General features: G+C 42.6%; 1 protein-coding gene across 1 annotated transcript in view; it reads right to left on the minus strand.

Annotated features, from left to right (window-relative positions):
• The window catches only part of LOC113406625 (BDNF/NT-3 growth factors receptor-like), a 34,231-nt gene extending 15,835 nt beyond the window's left edge, over positions 1–18,396 (minus strand). The window contains exons 1-2 of the mRNA XM_029911695.1: positions 18,233–18,396; positions 17,427–17,887 (exon numbers count right to left, since the gene is read on the minus strand). Coding sequence (XP_029767555.1) covers positions 17,427–17,638 — 212 coding nt within the window. The 5' untranslated portion in view covers positions 17,639–17,887; positions 18,233–18,396. The remainder of the gene's footprint in view (positions 1–17,426; positions 17,888–18,232) is intronic.
• Between the last annotated feature and the right edge of the window lie 6,279 nt (positions 18,397–24,675).

Raw genomic sequence — 24,675 nt, forward strand, 5'->3', positions numbered from 1 at the left:
TGAGTACGCATGAAAATCATGCGAAATATGCAGATGTGACACACCAGATGAAACTTGGCAGTTTCAAATGAGTTGCATTTTGAGCTCCTTTGAAGCCAGGACTCAAAAACAAGACTAAGGGGGTGAGAACCCACATGGATTGAAAATGAAGAAAATATTTGTATGAATCTTGTATATCAAAACTTTCAAGTTTCAGACTCATCTAGTCAGGGCCATCCCTCGGGGGGGGAGGGGCAGGGTGGAAGTGATGAATCCATCACTTCCAGGACCGACCCGTCACTTCTGGGACCGACCACGCCGGCCAATCACGCCAGCCTGCAAGGCCCCCCAAAGCGAGGGGCCCAGAGCGGTCACCCCAATTCACCATACCCTAGGGACAGCTATGCATCTAGGGCCCAATAATGCAACCCTTACTCAAACAGGGAATCTCTAGGTGTAGGATCAGACTCCTAATTAGATATAACCCCTGGAAGATGCTCCAATACCATGACACTTATCACAGTCTAAATACATAGACAGACAGACAGATAGCAGGTCCTCTACAAATATACAGGCTTGATCCTGCTCTAATGTATTTCTATGAGTGTCTTCTAATTGATAGCAGTGTTACCAACAGAACTAGAATTCACCACACTGACCACCCCATATCTCAAGAAACAAAACCATTAACCCCCAGAAGAACTTTCTACAATCTCAAAAGGGAGAAAAGCCAGAGGCTCAAAAAAGCCCACTATGGATTTTGCTATAGCCAATCTAGTTTACTTTGTGGTGTAATGGGCACTGGTACATAACCCTAAACACCTGTCTATACAGTGCCCATCGTGTGTACTAGCAGGGGTGTAAATTCTAATGGGTACCAGTGTGTCGTGCACTAACTGGCCACGTGGACCCTGGTGGCATGCACTATATGTGCCTTAGTGCATGTTGATGTAGTACTGTTTGAAATGGAACTACATTAATGGACACTAGGGAACTTTCAGTGTGCACCAGCCAGGTCCACAGATGCCAGTTAGTGCACAACACACTAAAATGCGTTAGAATTTACATCCCTGCTGGTGCGCATTAAGGTGCCGCATAGACAAGCCCTTAGATAGATGAGATTCTTATCTAGATACTCTTCCCATGTATACCTGTCTATTGTCAGGTTAGCGTATTTGCACAGAGTACATAGTAAAATTCTGAAAATTCCACTAAGCTATTTTAAAAAACTAAGGCTACAATCAGTGAAATGTGATAAAGCCTTAATATTAGGAGTCAACCAATTCTGCCATAAGATACTGTAATACATTATGGACAAAATATTCAAACATGCTATTGTTTATATCTAAATTTTTAAGATTTTTGGCAAATCTCTTATTAGGAAGCTTCGCCTACAGAGCACTCTCACTATTTGCTGATACCATTTACAAAAGGATAAATTATGAACATTACAGAACAAAAAAGAACTTTGTGTATTTGTACATCTTCATCTAAGACACCTGAGCTTTGGAACTCACTCTCCTCCCCATACGGTCCAACATAGCCCATGTCTGTTAACCATCAGAGCGTACTGCATGTCTAATCCCTTTTCCCAGTCTTTTTGAGAGGAATTGAGATATATGCACTTACAGTTGGTATCTCTGGCTGGCAGGGTTATTCCACCCCCACTTCTTGGTTTTGGCAAGATGCTCTATTTCTGTCTGCATTAGTCGGCTTGTATTATTAATATAGGACAATGGTGCCCTAGACCCTGGACTGGCATGATTTATGTTCTGTATTAATCTAAATAAATAAAAGAAAACCCTAAGAAAAACAATGGGATTTTATTGTGCATACACAGTACTGCCTACCCCAGAAGTTCAAAAGTCATGAGTCAGAAACCCCGCCAAAATCATGAGACTGACCTAAAAATCATGAGGCTTTAAAAAAAAAAAAAAAGATTAAACCATGTACTTTGGTCTGTCTTCTGATGTTTGAACTCCCCCTGCTTGTCCCCATTGTGGGTGTGACAGCTTTACAGCGTTTCCAACTTGACAAATGTTTAGTGAGTACAGTGAGTTTGGTCCCTATTACAGGAGCTCTCACTAGAGGACCCAGCTGAGATTGGGGCCCCATTTTGCTCAACTCTGTACAAATGCATAGCAAGAGACTGCCCATGACCTTTAAAGCTTACAGGGTAGTGCAAAACACAGAAGTTAGTTTGTGATATAGGAGCCACCATGTCACCTCACTGAGGGTCTACCAAACATCTCTTTGTCCTGGTCTACACAACAAAGTTAGGTAGACGTAAGCTGCCTTGTGTCCACCTAGTTGTGCATGTGTCTACACTTAAATTTGTCTGTCTCCCACTGATGTAAGCTTTCCATTACGCTGATGCAGTAATGCCATCTCCCCAAGCAGCATTGAGCCACAGCCAATGTTGACGTAGTGCAAATGTAGACAATGCATTACCTATGTCGACCCTAACAGTCCTCCAGCAGCTATCACACAATGCCCAACACTGACCGGTCTAGTCACAATTGTGAACTCCACTGCTCAAGGGTCATGGAGACCAGAAGACCTACCCCCCACCTTTAAAATCCTGCAACTTTTGGAAATGCCTTAATTATCCATCTTGGTGAGCACACCTTGCAGCTCTCCATTGTTGTATGCAACTGCCCAGCTGACCATGCTGGCTACACACTCCATATGCGCTCTGGCTTGGAGCAGACAGGAGATATTGGATCTCCTGGGCCCATGGGAAAAAGATGCTGTGTAAGCACAGCTACAGACCAGCCATAGAAACATGGACCTCTATGAGCAGATTGCATGGGGGATGCAGGAGAAGGGGTACAACAAGGACCAGTAGCAGTGCTCTGTGAAAGCAAAGGAACTACATCAGGCATATCAAAAGTCCAGGGAGGCCAAGAGTTGATCTAGTGCTGAGCCATAGACATGCCGCCACCCATGCTTGTGGTCAGTACACACAATGTTGATGCAAGAAGCCAAGTATGCACATGCACAAGCGATATAGTAATTGTAGTGGCTTTATGCTGATGTAACTTGTGTCAGCAAAAGTCTGTTGTGTAGAGAAGCCATTAGATGGGAACAACTTTTAATCCTGGCTGAGCAGGGCTGGATTCAAATTGGTGACCTTCAGATGAAAGGCTCTATAGCTCATTAACAATGCCCAGAGGCATCTTGTCTCCCAAAAGTGCTAATGTTATATTTTCAGTAATGAGGCTTACTTTTTGGAGAGTTTATTTAATAACATTCTGATCTTTCTGAGCTTGCACAGACAGGATCTTCCACTCTCTTGGATGCACAGGCAAAATCTCCCACACAATGCTGTCAGTCACACACAAACTAAATCTGTCACATCTTGTTCTTAAAGAGACCACTACTATTAGCCAGTTACAAATAATAAAAATGCTACAATAACAAAAAACAAATATTAGCACATCTAAATTCATTTTTACATACACATATTTTGCAGTATAAAATCACTCCCAGAATGATGTCAGTGTCCTTATCCTAACTCTTAGTATTAAGAGGGTTTACACACACATCCTTCAAATCCATAGCACAAACCAAACTATTTCAGTTATAGGAGTAACCAGTAAGGTAAGACATGCTGTTACGTTATATGTGGACCACTCCACAGAAGGAGACACACCACACATTGTGAGTGGGTCACACAAATATTTGTAAGACAGCACAGTGCACTGGGCATCAGGATTCTTGGCTTCTCTGTTCCTGGCCCTGGAAGCAGATTGTGGCCTAGTGGTTACAGACAGCACCACCATACGTAATACCATCTCTGTTTGGGTTATCTGCAGGGGATTGAACTTCTGGAGGTAAAAGCATGAGTTTCTGTTGCTTGAACTAAAGAACAGACTCTCTTATCACAGAAGTAGTAGAAGAGTTATTAACCTCTAAATGTGATTAGTTGCTAGAGGGTGACACAGAACCACACACAGTTAGTTTTGGTTACACAAGCACCTAATTTGACATACTCCTTCTGAAAAACTGTGTAACAAACAGGAAGAGACTTGACTCTGTTAGACCTTTGGGTTCCAGTCCCAACTCAGCCTACGGGTAGTGACCTTGTACAAGCTCTCGGTTATTTTATCTTCGAAATTAGTGAATGATAGCTACCCCCAACCTATGAAATCTCATCTGATAGCAAGGGCTGTGACAGGCACAGAAATATGTAGAGCTGCTGCTAGAACTAATGGTAGATTGTTGTGGCAGTAACAGCTACCATAGCTCAGGGCTAAGGAATCTGTCCCAATGGCACTACTCTAAGGCTACGTCTACACTACCCGCCTGAATTGGCGGGTAGAAATCGATCTCTCGGGGATTGAATTATCGCGTCTCGTCGGGACGCGACAACGATCCCCGAATCGACGCTTGTACTCCACCAGCGGAGGTAGGAGTAAGCGCCGTCGACGGGGGAGCCGCGGAGGTCGATTTGCCGCCATCCTCACAGTGGGGTAAGTCGGCTCCGATACGTCGAATTCAGCTACGCTATTCGCGTAGCTGAATTTGCATATATTAAACCCCCCCCCCCCCCCCCCCGTAGTGAGGACATAGCCTGAGTATACAGCCTAATGGCTCTGGCTGTGCACCCATTTCCAGGGTCTGGCTGTACAGTAGTATTAAGCAACATGATCTAAATTATGTTCTCAGATATATGTGGAAATCTGAGGGCAGGATGTGGCCCCAGATCTATTGCCTGCAACTGGTTTTCATTTTAATAAATAAAATAGTTGCATTTAAAATAGGTGAAAGAGCAGCTTTAAATTGAATGGTTATCAACAAATGGGTTGAAGTCTAACTTCAATTTTTAAAAAAATAAACACCCTGATACCTATTTTCCTGACAGCAACTTTTGCTGAGGACTAAGAGGGATACAAAAATGTGTGACAAAGGTGGAAAAGGAGCTAAAATAACCTTTCTGAACATTTGTGAATAACCACTAGAGTTGAGCCCCAAGCCTGAAACCTATTCTATGTGAATGGACTCCTGAGTCTGCACAGAGTCCCACTGACAGCGAATGGAATAAATTGTAGGATCTAGGCCTTAGTCATAAAAAAGCAAACAGGAGTGAGGCAACATGTATCACTCTCCCATGCAGCTACACCACAAAACTAGGCCCAGGAACCTGATTAAGAATATAACATTAATTTTATACAGTTACTTCTTCCTCTGGGTCACCCAGTATGTTTTAACTTTCTTCTAGATTTTACGGGTTGTAGGCTAGGTACTGCCAGTTGAGTCCTGTGCAGTGCCAGGCATGCGGTCATAATTCATTCTAAATCAATTAAACAATAACAAATAGATGGATTTCAAAATATTGTACAGTCTGTCTTTAGATATGGTAATAAAACAAATAAAACACTGGAAAATATATAATTATACCCTTGGATTACCAAACTGCAGTTCAGAGACAGGGTCACTTGACCTAAAATAGTTTTGTACTATTGGCTTTCTACCTGCTCGCTAGCATATGGAATAGGTTAAGCCAGGGTTGTCTGACCTTGTGAGGCAATGGGTACTTCATCTTCCTGAGTTTGGTGGACAAGGACAAAGACAAAACAAGAATGAAGTCGCAGAGTTTATTTTTTTCTGTCTCCTTCAACTAAGTGAGGTTTAACATAAAGAGTTAGAGGATTAACATGGCACATAACAAAAAGTACCTTAATAAGCAAGAGCAACTCTAATACAGTACTGATTCTAGAAGCTGAAGGATGGGAGTGCATGTTGCCACGTCGCGCGAAAATCAAGTTCTCTGTCATCCTCTGCTCTCAGCACCTCTTCCCCCTCCAGTTTGGCACCCCACACTGACCAAAACTAACATTGCACTTCAGTTAATCACCACAAGCCAAACATTAAATAATAATACAACACATCAACTATAATTTATCTAAACAATATCAATTACACCACATTAAAACTGTCTACTTATAAACAATCACTAGAATCTGAGCACCTCCCAATCACTAATGAATTTAGTTTCACAGCACATCTGTGATGTCAGAAAGTTATTTCTCTCCCCATTCTACAGATGGGGAACTGATGTACAGAGAAATGAAGTCATTTGCCTAGGGCAGTGGTTCCCAAACTGGGGTTCATGAACCCCTGGGGGTTCGCGAAACGTTACAGGGGGTTCTCGGGAAAAAATGCCCTAATGGTGGACAGAGCTGTCCTTAGGGACCCTGGGCAGCACGGGACCAGCAGCCCAGAGCCCCTGGACTTCCAAGAGCTAAGCAGATCAAAGCAAGCACATCTATCACACTGAGGAGATTTAAACTTCAAGACTCCTTATAAGAAATGGAAAGGGAGGTGGATATTTTTTGCCGTTTTTAAAATTAAATAGGCAGCTAGTATTGTTTTTAAAATTATTATGAAGAACAAGTTTAAGCTTTGTTGTAAAGTGTATTGTTTGCTTGAAGTGCTCAAGACCTGAATGCTTGTATAAGAGGAACTCTTTGAGTTGGCTTCTTAGATACCTTCATGCTGTTTCACATCTGATACTTCTTGATGAAACATAGGAGCCTTGTCTTATAACAAGCTTATTCAAAGTGATACAAGCTACGAAAGTGAGATCTTGGAAGAGTGCTGCCATTTTCATAATGTAATAAAAATACTGTAATGATAAATAATAATTAATAATAAATAGTGTGTAATAAGCATGTCATAAAAACAAATTTTTTGTGATTTCCAAGATCACTGCTTTTATAATTTATACTCAGGTAAAGGAGACAATCCCTGGAAATATTCCTTTTTAGGAGGGGGTTCGCGAGACTTGACATTTTGGTGAAAGGGGTTCACAGGATGTTAAAGTTTGGGAACCACTGGCCTAGGGTCACACCAGAAGTGTGTTGTAGAACCAGGAGCTGAACCCAAAATTCCTGCCCTACATTCCATACCTTAAAACCCCAGGGCCATCCTTTCCCCATCAATTAGAATAGAAAAGCATTGGTAATTCTCATGATGTGGCACACTGCTGGCAACCAGAACCCTATATTTGAGGCATTTAAACATACTGCACACTTGGTGCAGCGTTTCTATCACCTTTTCTTGCTCTTCTGAAGCTTTTCTGCTTTTCAGGAGGCAGCATATGACAAAAACATAGTAAAAAGAGTGCAGCAATAAAAATAGTTACAATATTTCCAAGCATCCTTTGAGGCACCAGGAGGAGCGGCCACTGTTATGTAAGTAAATACATCATTTAAAAATGGATGCTGTAAACAGAAATTAAAACCTGAGGAACTTTGTCATTTTCATTCATCCAAGATGGCAGTCTTTAATGTTGCTGTAGCTTTGCAATTAGTAAGAACAGGATCAAGTCCCTCTGTGAACTAAAATGTAAAACCAACAGCAGAGAATAACTGACACTGCAGCATATTTAGAATAAAGCGACTTTTAAAAGGTACAACTAGACATATTTAGCCCTACAGCCACCCTTGTAGGTGGCAGGAGAGTATACTTTTCTCCCTCCCCAGAAGCATATCGGTGCTAGCAAGGAGGATTCGCCCTAGTGAAGGGCAGCACTGGTTCCTGGGAGAGGTGGTGCCCATTCTACAGCTATACCAGCCACCAGGCCCCCAGAAGAAGCAGGGCTTGATTGCAACAGGACAGCCACTCATATAACTTCTGTCTCCAGAGAATTCTCTGAGAACCCTCTGAACCTGTAACATGCCCTCTGATTTGAATGAGGTTCAGCTATGAGAAAACCGAGTCCTATCGAGCCCAAAGATTTTCCACTTCAAAGCTTGCAAACCCCAGTGCAAACTCAAGCTGTCTCCATATATTTGTAACCCAACAATTGGATCTAACCTAGAAGACTTTCACAGCTTTTTAAATACATACACCCTATGTTGTATTAAAGAGATATTAACATTGGGCTTAATCCTGCAAACACACGTGCTTAATTTTGCTACAATGAGTAGTCCCACTGAAGTCAAAAAGGCTATTCACAGTAGTAAAAATAAGCATGTGCATTTGCAGTATCGGGGTCAGTATGTGCTCATTAATTTTCTCAAACTAATTTTTATACTAGGGATCACATACTTCACAGCTTGTGTAGGCTGAACTCATTGTACACACAGGGTTCTTCTGTCTCCCTCCATCCCCTCCCAAGCTCCCTGTGGACCACCTTCCCGTCCCCCTCTATTTCAGAGACTACCTGCAACTTCCCCCATTCCCTCCCTCACACCTGGGACTTGTGTGCCCCCCATTTTCCCCCTCACTCTGAGATAGGGGTTTTTGTGCCCCCCAAACCTCCACCACCACTTGCCAATCTCCCCCTTCCAGGGGGTCTATATGTGCCCCCTAGTCTCTCCACCTCCAGTACCTGAGTTCCCCATTCTCCCCTCATGCCAGCAGCTCTGTGTGCCCCCAATTCTCTCTCTCACATCCCACCTTCCTCCCATGCCAGGGGCTCTGTGTTCCCCCTTATCCCTATATCAAGGTCCCCCAATCTCCACCCCCACCAGGGTTTGTGTGCTTTCCATTCCCCCATCCTTCCATTCCAGGGTCCACCATTATCCCCACCCCTATGGCAGGGGTTCTGTGTGCCCTCCTTACCCCCCTCCTCCCACGCCATGGTCCCCCATTCCCCCGCAACCAGGGGCTCTCCATGCACCCCCATTACTCCCTTTCCCCACACCAGAGGCTGTCTCTCCTCCCCCATTTCCCCTGATTCTAGGACTTCTGTGTATCCTCCTTCCCCACCCTGCCTGTACTGTCTCCAGTTCCCTAGTCTGTCTCCCTCCTCCACGCACCAGAGGCTGTGTGCCTGCCTCAATTCCCCAGATCCCCTCCAGGGTGACCAGATAGCAAGTGTGAAAAATGGGGACACAGGGTGGGGGGTAATAGGAGCCTATATAAGAAAAAGACCCAAAAATCGGGACTGTCCCTATAAAATCAGGACATCTGGTCACCCTATTCCCCCCATATCTTCCCGTTCTCCCCTTTCCACCCTCACCCCCACAAGATAAATCATTCAGGGTGTCAAGATGTTAAACTCTATTGGGCGGACAGGCAGAGATGAGCAGGGATATTGTTATACTGGAAAGTGTTAATGGATGCCATCAACCAGCTGTTTGGTCTATTGATCTAATTATGTTAATCAGGTGGAAGGGTCTTCCCCATTCTCCCTCTTTTGGTTTTTCAGTTTTCCTCAAAGTCAGTAGGGTTCTAGCCATTGATGCCTAGAACATCACCAGACATTCTGGAATTGATCAGATTCAAAGTTCAAAAATTATTGCACTACAGAGAGACTTATAAAAGCCACCAAGTTGATCGTAAGGCTTTTGCAAGCTTGGCCAAAAATAATTCAGTCCGAACCCTTTGACAGATTGTCCCATACAAACCTTAGCAATCTTCCCTTTTCACTGCTACCTTTAGCACACTAGCTCCAGCAGCACCAGTGGGCATCTGGCTGCCACAGCACGTTCCCAGCTGCTGTGTAAACATACCCTTTCTCTCTCCCTGTTTGAGATTCCTGCCTCTTTCCTACTTCACAGAGCGCTGAAAGCACCTTCAATTTGCCACATCAAAGGCAGTCTCTGTCACATTCTGCTGCCTTACAGGATGATCTGCCTCAATGTATAGGAACAGGTGACCACAAAGCAGAATGTGCATAGGAACATGCCACCTCCTAGAGAGTGCAATAACCAAATGAATTGTTATTTGAAAGCACATAAGGACTGCAGCATCCACGCACTTCCTTAGGGAGAAAAGGTTCTTACCTAAAGATCTGACAGCGTTCACATTGGGCAGGTTTACACTACCACTTATGTCAATCTAACTTACCTCGCTCAGGGGTGTGAAAAAAGGCTCCTTCCTCCCCCAAGCAATGCAAGTTTCACACTGTCCACACTGGCGCTATGTCAGCAGGAGATGTTTTCCTGCCAACATAACTTACGCTTCTCACCGAGGTGAAGTAAATATATCTGGCGGGAGGTCTTCCATTGGCACAGCGCATCTTCACCAAACATGCTACAGCAATGCAGCTGCATCAGTGCAGCTGTGTTGATGTAGCGCTGTAGTGTTGACTAGCCCTGTGTCGGGGTGTGTTTGGAACCTGAATTAGGCAGCTAAACATTTACCCAAACTTATCCCTTCCAGAAAATCAGAATAAATTGTCCTGATCCTCCAACCTTTTAATTCATAGTGATAGTGTCTTGTGTTTCATGTTGTTATCCAAGGCCCATGTACGCCACAGCAAAACTGACCTAACTTCTTCTACAAGACCCTTGCATTCTACAGCACTTCAGAATCTGCAGTAGCTACAGATAAACAGGAAAATGCAGGATTCAATCCAATGCTCATTGAAGTCAATGGGAGTCCTCCCACTGGGTCAGGCCCTTACGAAAATTAATATGAAAATAAATAAAGCAATTGATGCAGTACCCCTTCTGATACTTAATTTGATATTAATTTAAATTCATTTTATGTTGTCAGTACATTTTTAATCTTCAGATTAAAAAAAAAAGGTCAGAGTTAAAAAAGAATTTTAAAAAGTTAGCCGAATTCTGGGCCCACAACCCTTGACAAGATCTCTTCCCTTCTAAACTCAGAAAAGCCAGGAAATTTAGAGATCAGGCTTCTTCCTTTCATCCTTAGTTCATTCTGCTCAGCCAATATGTTGCCGCACATACACTCTATACCAGTGGTTCTCAACCAGGAGTCCGGGGACTCCTGGCGTGCCACAAGCAGTTTCAGGGGGTCCGCCAAGCAGGGCCGACATTAGACTTGCTGGCACCCAGGGCAGCAAGCCAAAGCCCCACTGCATGGGGATGAGGCCCAGGGCCTCGAGTCCTGCCAACCAGGGCTAAAGCTGAAGCCTGAGCAACTGAGCTTCATGGGGCCCCCTATGGCACGGGGCTCCAGGAGTTGTCCTGCTTGCTACCCCCTGACACTTGTCATAGCTTTTATATGCAGAAAAACAGTTGTGGCACAAGTGGGCTGTGGAGTTTTTAATAGGATGTTGGGGGGGCCTCAGAAAGAAAAAGGTTGAGAACCCCTGCTCTATACACTGGGCCAAATACTTGTCCCACTGAAGTCACTAGAAGTTTTGCTGCTAACTTCAATGGAGAGAGAATCTGTAACCATGCATCTCCTTAAAGTTAAGGATATGCTTAAGTACTTTGCTGGATCAGGGCCAGAGTTATTAGCACCTTGCAGATCTGAGCTCCACAGACTATAGACTGTAGTAACACAGATTTGCTTCACAGGAGTCTTGCACCCGTGGGTCTGGTTGCAGGGTGAGAATTCTACCCCCACTTATGTCTGGGCATAACTTGTTTATTCAGGCCTTGGACAAGGGAGCAGCAAGGGAGGTTTAGGTTGGACATTAGGAAAAAGTTCCTGTCAGGGTGGTTAACCACTGGAATAAATTGCCTAGGGAGGTTGTGGAATCTCCATCTCTGCAGATATTTAAGAACAGGTTAGATAAATGTCTATCAGGGATGGTCTAGACAGTATTTGGTCCTGCCATGAGGGCAGGGGACTGGACTCGATGACCTCTCAAGGTCCCTTCCAGTCCTAGAATCTATGAATCTATAAAGCAGAAGTACATCACCATCTGGATTGATCTACACTAGAAAAAGGACCAACTGGTGACAATAGATGTCAGCAACAGATGCAGATGATCAGGTATTGAACATAATTTATGTGCATGTTCAGCTGTTCCAACTGTACCTGTTGACATCCATGATTAGCAATGAGTCATTTTTCTAGATATACTAGGTGTCGTAGATTGCAAATGTATATTTACAATATGGTTTACTTCATATGGCTCCTTTCACATCTGTGTATTCTGATTTCATAGCACCATAATAAAAAATCAGGTGAAAAAGTATCTGTACATATGTATTTAAGTTTTTTCATTTGTTTTGTGCAGACTTAGTTCACGTGAAAGGTGCATAGGGCTGAGACACTGTTTCCAAGGCAGTAGATTCATGTGATTTTTCAACCGTTATATTCGTGTTTTTCAAATCTTCTTAAGTAATGACTAATGGATACAATGAACACTGTACCTGCACATTTCACTTTTTAAAGGAACACTTTCAGAATAAAAAAAATTATCTTTGACATCAATAAAGTATTAAAATAGAAAGAATCTTTAAAACTGTTCTCTTTTTTTTCCCTCAATGTATTCTTTACTTTTTTGCACTTATCTATGGCAGGACAATAAAATTAGACTAGTCATTTGTACTTCCAAGTTCTCATGTTCTCATATACTGCAGTGATTGGTTTGCAAACACTGAAGGAGGAAACCTGATATCCAAAATATGCAGCTTTCGCTGTTACTTTAGAGAATTAATTCAAAGGGGAAAATTTGATTATCTTAGGTTTTGTAAAATTATTTTTCACAAAACCCAAGTTTGGGGTCTAAACTCCCTGACAGCATCCCCTTAAACTACCAGATAATACAGATAAAAAACACAACTATCTGAAAAATATCAACCTTTGGATATTGAGGGCTGGCCCAATGGGCTGCTGTTCTACACTGGACTGAAAAAAAGACTCAGTTTAAATTCCATCCTGGCCTTAATCTTCTCCTCAGGAGCAAAGGAACTGGGATTGTGGTGGAGATAACATAAGCAGGACTCAGTCCTGCAGCTTCTTACTTACATGAGTAGTTTACGTAGTCCCACTGACTTTATAAAACTATTGGGCAAGTAAGGATTTACAGTATTAGAGATAATGTTTTGTAGGCCCAATCCTACATAGTGCTGAATGCTTTCTGGAGGGTGCTGAGCTCCAGAAAGCAGCACTTCTCTGGAAGCATTCAGCACTTCATAGGAACCCATTCTTAAGGGCCAGCATTGACCAAGTTTCCAAAGGAATTCCATCCAGTTCTCACTAACTGGAAGGGCAAGGATTAAAACAATGGGCTCATAAGGGTTACATGGGAAACAAAGAGGAACCTGCACAAGAAAAACTAAACTTGTAATAATTTAGTAATTCCTATATCTTAAAAGGCAAACATATTTTTGAAAATGCTAATTTTCAGCTCATGGTAACTATTAAAAACAGATACTGAAACTCCTACAAACACAGGTTTTACAATGGAATCATGGCTAAATCCTTAACTCCTGGGATGTTAAGGAGTGTCATTATCGTCCATACTCTCTCTAATAATATGCAACCTGATACCTCCAGTTACTTCCTGTCTCCAAATCATCAGGAGAACCTTCAATTCCAGCTAAACCATAGCATCCTATAGGGCCAAAGGTGGAAGGAGGGGAATGGGGTTGGGCATCCTTCAAGACAATTTTACATTATATGTAATCTACAGCAAGAGACTAGAAATACAAAATGACAAAGACTAAAAATATGAACTGTACTTCATGTTAATGTAAGTAGGTTTTTTTCAACACACACTCAGAAGATGTATTAAATTATTTACTATGTAAATTACATAGTGTGCTTCTTTATTAACAATCCTAGAGAGGTTTATATAATTGCATCAGAAATTTACTTTGTGGTTTTTAAATGTACGTACACACAATACACTCTGTATTCTATAGGGGAAAAGTTGAAAACTCACCTAGTATTTTGTTGGCAAGTATTTCATTCTTAAATACACCAGTTAATTTTAAACAGTTGAATAGTCATAAATCAGCATGTTAATGACATGACTTTAGAGCTGCTAAACTAGGCCAGCAACATGCTGTATTGCAAGGAGATATTGATAGAAAGAGCTATGAACAACCACATACACTGATACCCTAACTGTATATTTTACTAAAGGAAGAATATTAGACTAGATCTTTAAAAATCTAAGAACTCTTAAGAGGCTCATTTACCATCCTATCGATATTTTAGCTCAAGTGATTTTGCAATGAAATATTTCTGTTCCATTGCGCCTGTAATATATGGATTTTGCTCTCTCCTGCTTTTGCTCCTTAGCTCTTAGTGTGAGCAGCAGCTCTGCAATGGCTGATTTTACGATTCTAATTCAGAGTCTCATTTTGGAGTTTATTTTATCAGTAACACCAATATTATGAAACGATCATGTCACAAGTAGGTTACACTCTGTTATGGTACAATAATCTCAGTGTGGCTGCATGCTTTTCAGAATGTTTCCAGCACATGCCAGTGCCCTAAGTAACAGGATAAAATCAAATTCAATTATAGGCAAAGATTCTGAAGAATACTTCTATTTTATTCATTAAAATATAAATATGTGTTTGTGCCCAAATCACTGAGGAAGAAACAACATGGAAGATGATCATGCAGAACACACAGGGTGAAAGAAATTCACCCCTCCCCTCACAAAGCCTGGACTTTGTGGGCCTGATCAAAAGTGAATTGAAGTCAACGGAGGTCTTTCCACTGACTCCCGTGGGCTTTGGATCAGGCACTGTGTAAGGAATTAAGTAGGGACTGGGAAGATGGCATTTGCCTCTAAACTGTCACTTGCCTATGGGCTGGAATAGAAAGTCCAGTCCCCCTAAATCTATGCACTCTATGCTGGGATTTCAGGCTGCTGTATCTGGGTGTTTGTGGATCCTCTAGCCCCAACCCCAGCTATCCCCCCACAACCCTCTCCTTCCTATTTGCAGCCAACCAAGAGTTCACCATGCACAGTTGCTCCACCCACAGCTTGCCCCATTCTCCACCTTGTACAGTCCCACCACAGGAATTAAGTCATACACAGGGCCCTCAGCCAGCTCTCTGCATGTGGGTGAGTTTAACCTAATGTAATTTCACATAAAACCTAACCCTTTAGTTATTGCACACTCAAAATTCCCACTGGCTAAATGTCCCTGACACAAAGTCCTTGCTCAGTCAAATTTCCCTGTAAGTCAATGGGAGTTTTGCCTAAGAACTGTAGTATCTGTACCCAAATAAGAGTTGGGTGTGTGCAATAATGCAGAGTTGGCATCAAGTTTTTCAGAAAAAGGGGAATGACCAGAAACTAAGGGCCTAATTCTACTGTCACACTTCCGTAATTCAATGGAGTTATGCCAATGTAAAGCTCCCATATATGAGTGGAGAACCAGACCTGAAGTTTACTGAGTACAGTGGAGTAGTATAGCCCATTATCTTATCCTGTTACCTAAAACACAGCAGGCTGTGGAGCATTTCAAAATGTTTTCTCTTTTTTGACTATATGAATGTATCATATTAAGATGCATTCCTAGCATGTTTAATGCTTGCTGAGTTTCCACACGGAAATGATAGGAAAGCTATGGTAGTCTGTTTTTTTTTAATTTATTTTTGCATCTTAAGGCCTGTCCATGATTTGATGTTAAAAAACAGTCTAAATGTTTTCTATCTTAAATATGTGCACTAGTATGCTGGGAAATCAGTGATTTGAAGTTATTTTTATATCCCCAATCACAACAAAATGTAACATCACAAGGTGATATAGTGGAAATGTAAAAGATATGGAAAGACAAATGATTATGCTGATGAAAAAATACAGAAAGGAAAAAATCAACTAATAGAAATCAAAATCTAAACAGCAAAATATATGTTTTAAGTTGGTCAAGCTTGCCAAATATATTTACACATGGGTTCTTTTCTCTGTCTTTTCAAACGGAGGAGTTCAAATTCTGAGGAAAAACTGCTAAGTTATTGCTACACTGAAGATATTTGATAATAAGGAAGATGGTAGAGTGATGGTACATGGCATGGAAGGATTTTTTTTTTTCCAGGAGAAGCAACCTACAGAATATTAAACAAACATCTGCAATGATCATTCCTGCCATAGCCTAGAAATAATACTTAATTCTGTTACATGCACTCAAAAATAAATAGATCTACAAAATGTAGGCCCTGCATTACTAGGAGTGAATGTCTCCAGCCCTTCCCTCTGCCATGCACACACTGGCAAATACAGCAAGAGATTTCCATGTAGTTTTTGGCAAAAAGATCATGGTACCTTGTACACTAAAAATATTGTAGGGAACAATACATCAGTGGGTAGGTATGAGGGGAACAAGATAGCCTTAGAGGTATTTTCCATCTCTAACTTCTACAATTCTATTATCCAAAATGTGGATCCTTGAGTCTTAATCATGCAGTCCTTTCTCAGATAAAACATCTATTCATTTCAATGAGAAGGTAGCCTGCCAGAGTAGAGAATGCAGGATCAGGCCCCAAGCAGGAACACAACCCACTACTACATAGGTCTCAACTGCAGTCTGGCTCACAATGGCTGAAGTTGAAAAACCTCTTGCACCCACTTGTCAAAGCCCCATAAATAATATCATGGTACAATACTTGCTTACAACTAGGGGGAAATTAGTGTGGTTCTGCATTCACATTCAGACTCAACATTGCATCTTTTCTCGCTACCTTACAGAAAAGGAGCATGTGCAATAGGAGCTTACACACATACTACCCAGTGAGGAGCCAGTCCTCATTCTACTCTGTCAGAATGCGCTACTTCCATTTAAAAAAGCAAAGAAAACAAAATGGTCACATTTTTGATTGGGGAAAGAGTGACCCATCAAAATTTTCTGTTTGCATGAATAGGAAGAACATAGAATTGGGACATAGAGGCCCCAATTAATGTATTGTCTAGAAGAGAGGTGGAATGTGTGTAGTGTAGTAATTCTTTACTGATCTGTAACAATCTGTAAAAAAGAAGGATAAAGTGATAGCTACATGTACATTACTGCCTCTCTCAAGAAAAATCTGACAGAGAAGAATTTTCTGATAACACATTGGCCTTGTACTAAAATCAGCACTGTCTGTGTGCTATACTGCTTTATTATCTAACTTATTCCCAGGAAACTGTACCAAGGGCAATTAAGATTTATAATCTAAATGGTTTCGAAATTATATCTCTGGGAAGTCAAGTCTAAATTAAATCATACCAGGCTTTTAAGCTTCCCACGATCACATTTTCCTACTGAGCAAGTGCCTTTCAATGCAGAGAACTTCTCCTCTTACAGATCGTTCAGAATCTTTCCTTAAGCAAAACCTCCTTTCCTATTGTTGGTGTCCTTCTCATAACGAAATGACTAAAAATACTGGTTACTGTTGAGACTTGCAAAAGAGATGCTGCAAAGAAAATGTGAGCATCATTTCTGCAAGCCTTAGAGGCAAGCAATACAAAATGTAAGTGGTTCTCTCATATCTACATACTAAGGAGATTCTCAGTTTCTTTACCCATACACTCTCTCTCGCTCCCTCTCTCTAGGGAGACAAATTGACATATACACATACAAAAAATAAAATGATTAATTATATTAATTCTCTGACACACACATGTATTATCTGTGTGTATGCACAGAAAGAGAGAATATACATACACAAGCATAATACAGTATTATAATATAACGAAAATTAAATAAAATTAGAGCTGGAGAGACAGATGGAGGATTTCTTCCGCGTTTCTGCCCAGATCCCCGGTGCCCAGCAGGTTCCCCTCCGCTAGCTCGGGGCTCTCCCCGCGGGAGCAGCCAGTGCCCAGCCCCTGCGCTACTCACATGTCGGCGATGTTCTCCCGCTCGGCGCTCCCCTCCAGGACCGGGAAGGACACGATGCCCGGCGCGGGCTCGCTGCACCAGATCCGCGAGGCGCTGCATGTGCAAGGCGCCGGGCAGGCGAGCAAAGCCCTCCAGGAGCCCAGCACCAGGCAGCAGAAGCCCCAGAGCCGGGCCAGGCCGGGCCCCTGCCACCTCCTCCGCCAGGACACCATGCTGCCCCGATCAATCCAGCGCTGCCCGCTGCCCCGACGGCCTCCTCCAGCGACCGTCCCGGCGTGTGCGGAGCCTCCTGGGCGCTTCAGAGCGGCTGGGACTCGGGCATCTTGCTGCGGGAGGGCTCGGTGCCGGCCCCGGCTGGGCTCACATGGGCGCGCTGGGCCGGGCAGGAGCGACGCCTCCGCTCCCCGCTGCCTGCCCGGGCTCCCCGGAGCCGCTCGGGGCGAGCGCGGGAGGCGGCGGAGCTGGAGGGGAGAGAGACACCGGTGAGAACGGAGCCGGGACTGGCCCAGCCCGGCCCCCGCCCGCCCCGGCAGCGTCGGGGGCAGGGGGAGAAACCTGCCCCGAGAGCTCAGCGCGGGCCCCTGACGGGCACCCGGGGCAGGGACCGTCCCCTCCTGGGCAGCTGCCCCTGCAGTGGGGACGCGGCTCCGGCGCCGAGCGCAGCCCGGGCAGCGGCAACTCCTCGGCTCCCGATGATGCTGCAAAACGCCGGGCGGAGCGGGGAGCGCGCGGGACCCGGAGAGGGGGGCAGCGGGTCACCCGGGCGGGCTGGAGGCTGCAGGGGGGCGAGTGGCTGATGCTCCTACCTGCGGGGGCGCTGCCTGCTCCGGCCGCTGCTACCTGGGGGAGAGGAATCGGCGCGCTGCTGCTGCCGGGGGGCTCACGGCTCCTGGCTCTGCCCTTTACGCACCGTCTCCTTCCTCCAGCTGATAATAAAGCAGCCCAGGCTCCTGCTCCAGCCCAAGCTCAGGAGCTGCTGGTAAAGTGACGTGGGGCTGACGCAGAGAGGGGCAGAAACTCCATAAAATGAGCCTGAAATTCCCCCCCCCCCCCAAAAAAAGAAGAAGACAAAAGCAACCAGGGGCGAGGGAGGGATGGAGAGGCGGGGAGAGAGAGGAGGGTGCTAGAACAAGATGCCAATAGGCAAGCTGGAGTCTATACACATACAATCACACACACACACACACCAGAGAGAGGTCAACCACCAGCACGGTCCCTCTTTTGAACCCTCAGGTCTTTGCTGTGTATGAAATCAAAGCGTGATTTTCCGAACACCAGCAATGCATCCTTCCCACCCCCAGAAAGACACACGAAGACGTGAGGTGCATGGGAAAGGGAGCATTTTTCGCCACAGCGTAGGGCTCCACGTTGCATTGGCTTGGCTAGATACTTTCTAATATCAACATTATGGCTTTCTACATAGATCGCTCCGAACGGGCTTTCTGTGTCCGACTCACTGAGCATAATAACTAGTTAAGAAACCGTTTTGGACAGCTCAGCTTATTGGCTTCTTTCCTTTTTGAATGCAGTTAGTCCCACACAGTGTCATGTGCATTCCGTGCGCTTGCAACATTGCGTTATAGTCACTGGAGAAATATACAGCTTTTCCACCAGCCCTTCCATCCTCGGTGGTAACTCTTAGGCTAATGTAGCGTAGATTTGCACATCTCCACTACCTAGGGGCATATATGCATATAATACACAAACATATGCAAAGAGAAAGATTGTTTTTGAAAAGAATGTGATCTTTTATGATAGTATAATAAAATGTAATCGTTTTAAGAGCTCAGGTATGTGATGAATGAGCGACATTTAAATGCCTTGTCTGGGAATTTGCCTTTTCATTAGTGGCTCTGTAGGATTTTTTTTTTTCCGCAGTAATTTGAAAGGAACAGGAAAATCCACCGCAGTGCCTCCGACTTCAGCGAACTCTGGCGCCACCGCGTGTTTACAACCTGAACACCACAAGCAAAAGAAATGCGCCAGGAGTCTGCGTGCAGTTTACTACTAATCTTTTCGTGTACATCCTTTTCTGCTTCCTCTGGGCTCTGCACTACACCGTGCTTCTGATGGTCTTAAAGGGAACTCAGATTTGTGTTACTGCTTTATTATCGTTTCACTTTAATGCCGAAATGGAAATAGGGATTAGATGTTCTAATTTATGTGAACAAACAGAAGATGTGTTAACACAAATTAGGTCTCTGTGCAGGCAGACAGGCACTTAACACCTGTACACACAAATATCTGATTTGCATACGTACCTCAGTGATTTGCACATGTAAATTAAGTGCAGTAGCACATACCTAACTGAAAATCTGGTCCAATATGACTAATCCCGTTGTTACCTCCTCTTCTTCAACACTGGTCTCCTTCAGCCAAGCTCCATTGAAATACATTGACAAAGGCCAGTGAATTCACTGCATCACCTTTAATTGAATTTCTCCTAACTTGGTGTCCAAGCAGTTTGGTACACGGATTTTATGCCATTTTGCAAAAAATCTGTTGAAGGCCCTATCTTGTCTTAATTTTATATTAACCAACTGAGGATTTTTATATAACCAGTTCAGGACTTTACTGTAGAAGAATTAAAAAGGCAGATAGGTTGCAGTGGCATTGTTCTAGAAGTATGTATCAAGTGGTGATCATAATGTTTAGAAAGCACTTGGCATAGCACTTTTATTAATTGCATGAGCACTCAACTCTGTGTAAGTTTGCTCAGGCTTCAGAAAACATCTAATTCTCACTGGGCATGCTCAAAGACTTGGCACTTTCATACAAAAATCCTGTCATTTTATTAGCATAGCCACAGCCATACTATTAACACTAACTAGTAATATTATACCTCTCTTTAATGGGATGACTGAAGGTAAGATAAACAGGTATAATTGGAAATATTGCCAACAGTGTTATCTGGTTAAATTAAATTGCTTTTGAATGTGTGTAAAGGTTATAAAATTGTTATCCAAATATAAATCTGCTATCAAGAGTACATCCCCCTTCTTGCCATGTGCTGAAGTTTGACATGGCAAACATGGTAACTAGCCTTAAAAGGGGGAACAAAGAAGACCCAGGAACCAGTTAGCCTAACTTCAATACCTGGAAAGATACTTGAACTAATTATTAAGCAATCAGTTTGTAAACACATAGAGCATAATAGGGTAATAAGGAATAGCCAACATGGATTTGTCAAGAACAATATCATGCCAATCCAACCTAATTTCATTCTTTAAGAGAGTTACTGGCCTAGAAGATGGGGGGAAGCTGTAGATGTGAGATATCTTGATTTTAGTAAGGCTTTTGACAAAGTGCCATGTGACATTCTCATAAGCAAACTAGGGAAATGTGGTCTAGATTAAATTACTATATGGCGGATACATAACTGGTTGAGAAACCATACTTAAAAAGTAGTTATCAATGGTTCACTATCAAACTGGGAGGGCATATCTAGTGGGATCCCATAGAGATCTGTTCTGGGACAATACTAGTCAATATTTTAATTATTGATTTGAATAATGGAGTGGAGAGTATGCTTATAAAATTTGCAGATGACACCAAGCAGGGACGGGTTGTAAGCACTTTGAAGGACAGGATTAGAATTCAAAATGACTTTGACATTGGAGAATTGGTCTGAAATCAGCAAGATGTAATTCAATAAAGACAAGTACTTCACATAGGAAGGAAAAATCAAATGCAGAACTTCAAAATGGGGAATAACTGGTGAGGTGGTCATACTGCTGGAAAGAATCTGGGGGTTATGGTGGATCACAAATTGCATATGAGTCAACAATGTGATGCAGTTGAAAAAAAGGCTCATATTGTGAGGTGTATTAACAGGAATGTTCTATATAAAACCAGGGAGGTAATTAGCCCATTCTACTCAGCACTGATGAGGCCACAGCTGGAATACTGTGTCCAATCCTAGATGCCACATTTTTAGGAAAGATGTGGACAAACTGGAGGGCGTCAAGAGGAGAGCAACAGAAATGATAAAAGGTTTAGAAAACCTGACCTATGAGGAAAAGTTAAAACAACTGGGAATGTTTAGGCTTGAAAAATAGAAGATGGGGGGGGGTAGAGACATTGATAACAGTCTTCAAATATGTTAAGGGCTGTTAGAAAGAGGAGTATGATCGGTTGTTCTCCCCGTCGACTGAAGGTAGGACAAGAAGCAAATCGATTAATCTGCAGTGAGACAGATTTAGGTTAGATATTAGGAAAAATTTTCTAACTACACTTCTACCCCGATATTAAACCGCGTTATATCGAAATTGCTTTGATCCGCCGGAGAGCGCAACCCCCACCCCACCCCGAGAGCGCTGCTTTACCGCGTTATATTTGAATTCGTGTTATATCGGGTCATGTTATATCGGGGTAGAGGTGTATAAGGGTAGTTAAGAACTGGAATAGGCTTCCATTTTTGGAGGTTTTTATGAACAGGTTGGACAAACACCTGTAAGGGATGGTCCATCCACATCAATAACATCCCCCCTGACTCAACAGTTTCCTAGTAATGTCACAGAGGCAAATTTGACTCTCCTGAGCATCAAGGTGGGAAATCTATACTTCAGATAAGTGAAAGTCTGACTTTTTGGACCACTTCTTAACAGCTACATATAAAGACACCAGAGCACATCTATCTTGTTACATTGCAGGCAAAATCTGAAAACAGTGAAAGTCCTAAAATGTTCTCTTGAAATTACAGGCCTCGGAGATTTAGATTGATCACTAAGGCATTAACTTGTGCCCCCACAAATAAATGCTCTTTTTATTATAACACAGAAATTGTAGAAAATATCAGAAGAAATCAAATATACAATTGTGGGAGCTTCCTGACAGTACTGAAAAAGAATCTTTTTCTTAAAAGAACAATAGTCAAAAAGTTCACACCTGGCATGTCTAAGCAACTGCACCTGCCATTAAAGTCAATGAGAGTTATAGGTCCTGAGCACCTCTAAATATCAGGCCACTTTTATTAAGGTTCCTAAATATGGTAAGTAGGAGGGGGAGTCCTGGCTCTGTCTTTGGCTTTGCACATGAGAGGAGTATAGTGCACTATCCAAAGGGGTGAGTGAAGAATGTTCACTGCCCTTTGGGCACTGGGAAGATAGTCGTGAGCAAAATTCTTCCACCGATTTCCAACACAGGCTAGAGGCTTAATTACACAATCTGGGTCTTGTTATTCCAGATGTTCCGTTTATTTACTGGTTTGTCTAGCTACTTGATCGTTGCTGATTTTTCAAATTTTCTGAATAATAGAAGCATTTTCTTCCTCTGTTTCAAATCACATTCTTCATGCTTATTTCCCTAGGAGTGAAGCTGAAGCCTGCCATCTTGTGCTCAAGAAAGTTAACACTCTTTAAAAAAATAATATTTTTCTATTTGAGAGCGAGGATAGATTATCTGTTGCACCCTTCCTGTCATCCCAAAATAACTGCATCTATTAAGTCCCTACTAAAGAAAGAATGAAACGAGAGCCTAAGGAAATCATGGTCAAAACTGATTGGACATTGCAATTTCCTTCTTGAACCCTCCTCTTTAATATATTTAAATGCTCCAGTACCCAGGGCAATTTTACATTCCCACTAGGCTTCAATGAGATGGAATTTCAGAGGAGGTCCCAATGATGTAATGATGGCACATAATCTAGTCAGTTGGCTCATAATCTGGTTCTGTAAGGCAGGGAGTATTAATCATAGGTTCCTGGTAATCTTCTACTATATTTGTTTGCAAGGTGCTATAAGAGCTGTTGCTTCTCCTCAGTAGACATGCTGTATGGGGCTTTTTTCTCTCTACACCAAAAACTAAACCTTTTGCACATCCCTCTTCTCTTTTAAAAGCATATAGAGAACACCTCTCTTCTCCCTGGCTGGCACTCACCATTGTTTTGAACAGTCTACTGTTTGCAGCTAACTAAACAATGGGTGTGTTTGAGTTTGGGTACGAATAAAATAGATAGTTCATTTGTAGTTGCACTCTGGACAACTTTAGATTTGCAAATTTGTGAATTCTGTGTCTACCAGTAAAGCATCAAGGAAAAGGAATTCCACACAATTTGGTCAATTTGCTTTAATATTCAGTTATAATGTTATTGTTAAGTGGTACATATTTACATTACATTTAATATTATCAATTTTATAGGTCTTGCCTACTTCATGGAAATCAATTCCCCCTTAGAGGATCCAATACTGAGCTGAGCTTTGTTCCCTCTTATCTTTATGCATGTGTCTGTGTGCACATACATAAACGTTTCGCTATAAAAGATAGGTGAATCTTTATGTTTGAATTTGGAAATGTGGAAAATGCAAAAAGAATGATTAAAAAGTTTGCAAACCTAGTTGATTTTTTTCCTCACAGCTCTGGAATAGGCTTTCAAGGGATGTTGTGGAATCCCTATCATTGGACATTTTCAAGAACAGGTTCAACACCTATCAGGGATGGTCTAGGTTTACTTGGTCCTGCCTCAGCACTGGGGGCTGGACTTGATGACTCAAGATCTCTTCCATCCCTACATTTCTCTGATTGTATAAAGAGTCCTAGGCCAGGCTGAGCTGATGATGTTCAGAAACCATCTTTAAAACAAAACTGGTGTCCAAAAATGGATCTTCAGTGTCCCTACTTAAAAGAATCAGAAATCAACTGAAATGTGGTTTAGCAACATCCCAGAACAACTAGCTCTGACCCATGTACGCTGAGATTGCATATTGCGATGATGGGTTTTTTTGCTATGTGGACACCTACTTGATAGGAACTGAGATGAAGTCATTTTAAATAAATCCCTGAAAAACCAGGAATTAATCATGCCTTTTTGATCCCTTATGCTCCTAGGCTATATTTGATCCAGTGACCAAGAGAAGAAAGATTCTATAGCTTATTGCCCAGGCTATATGTCACCCAATTTACAGTTCCTGTACGTCTGAGAAACATGAAGACAAGTACCTCATTTAAGCTGAGGGAAGGACTCTCCTTTTCTCATAGATCATTCTTATTTCCTTGGAAATTAATGGAGTGACTTGGCTGTCCAATTTCATAAAGGAAGAACATTGCTCATATGGTGGCCTACTCTATTGACGGCTTGGTACTCATTGTGATTCTCATCCATAATCACTGATGTCTTAGCTTCTGAACATGCCCTCTCTTCTCATTCTTATCACAGGTCACCATGGTCCATACTACACAGGTGATCAGTGAAGGATAAAGAAAGAAGTGGAAATCTAGAGTGTCACAAATAATTCTCTCAGATGGATCGATT

Source organism: Terrapene carolina, unplaced genomic scaffold (assembly GCF_002925995.2).
Source record: "Terrapene carolina triunguis isolate 2854851 unplaced genomic scaffold, T_m_triunguis-2.0 Scaffold113, whole genome shotgun sequence".
Classification (NCBI taxonomy): domain Eukaryota; kingdom Metazoa; phylum Chordata; order Testudines; family Emydidae; genus Terrapene; species Terrapene triunguis.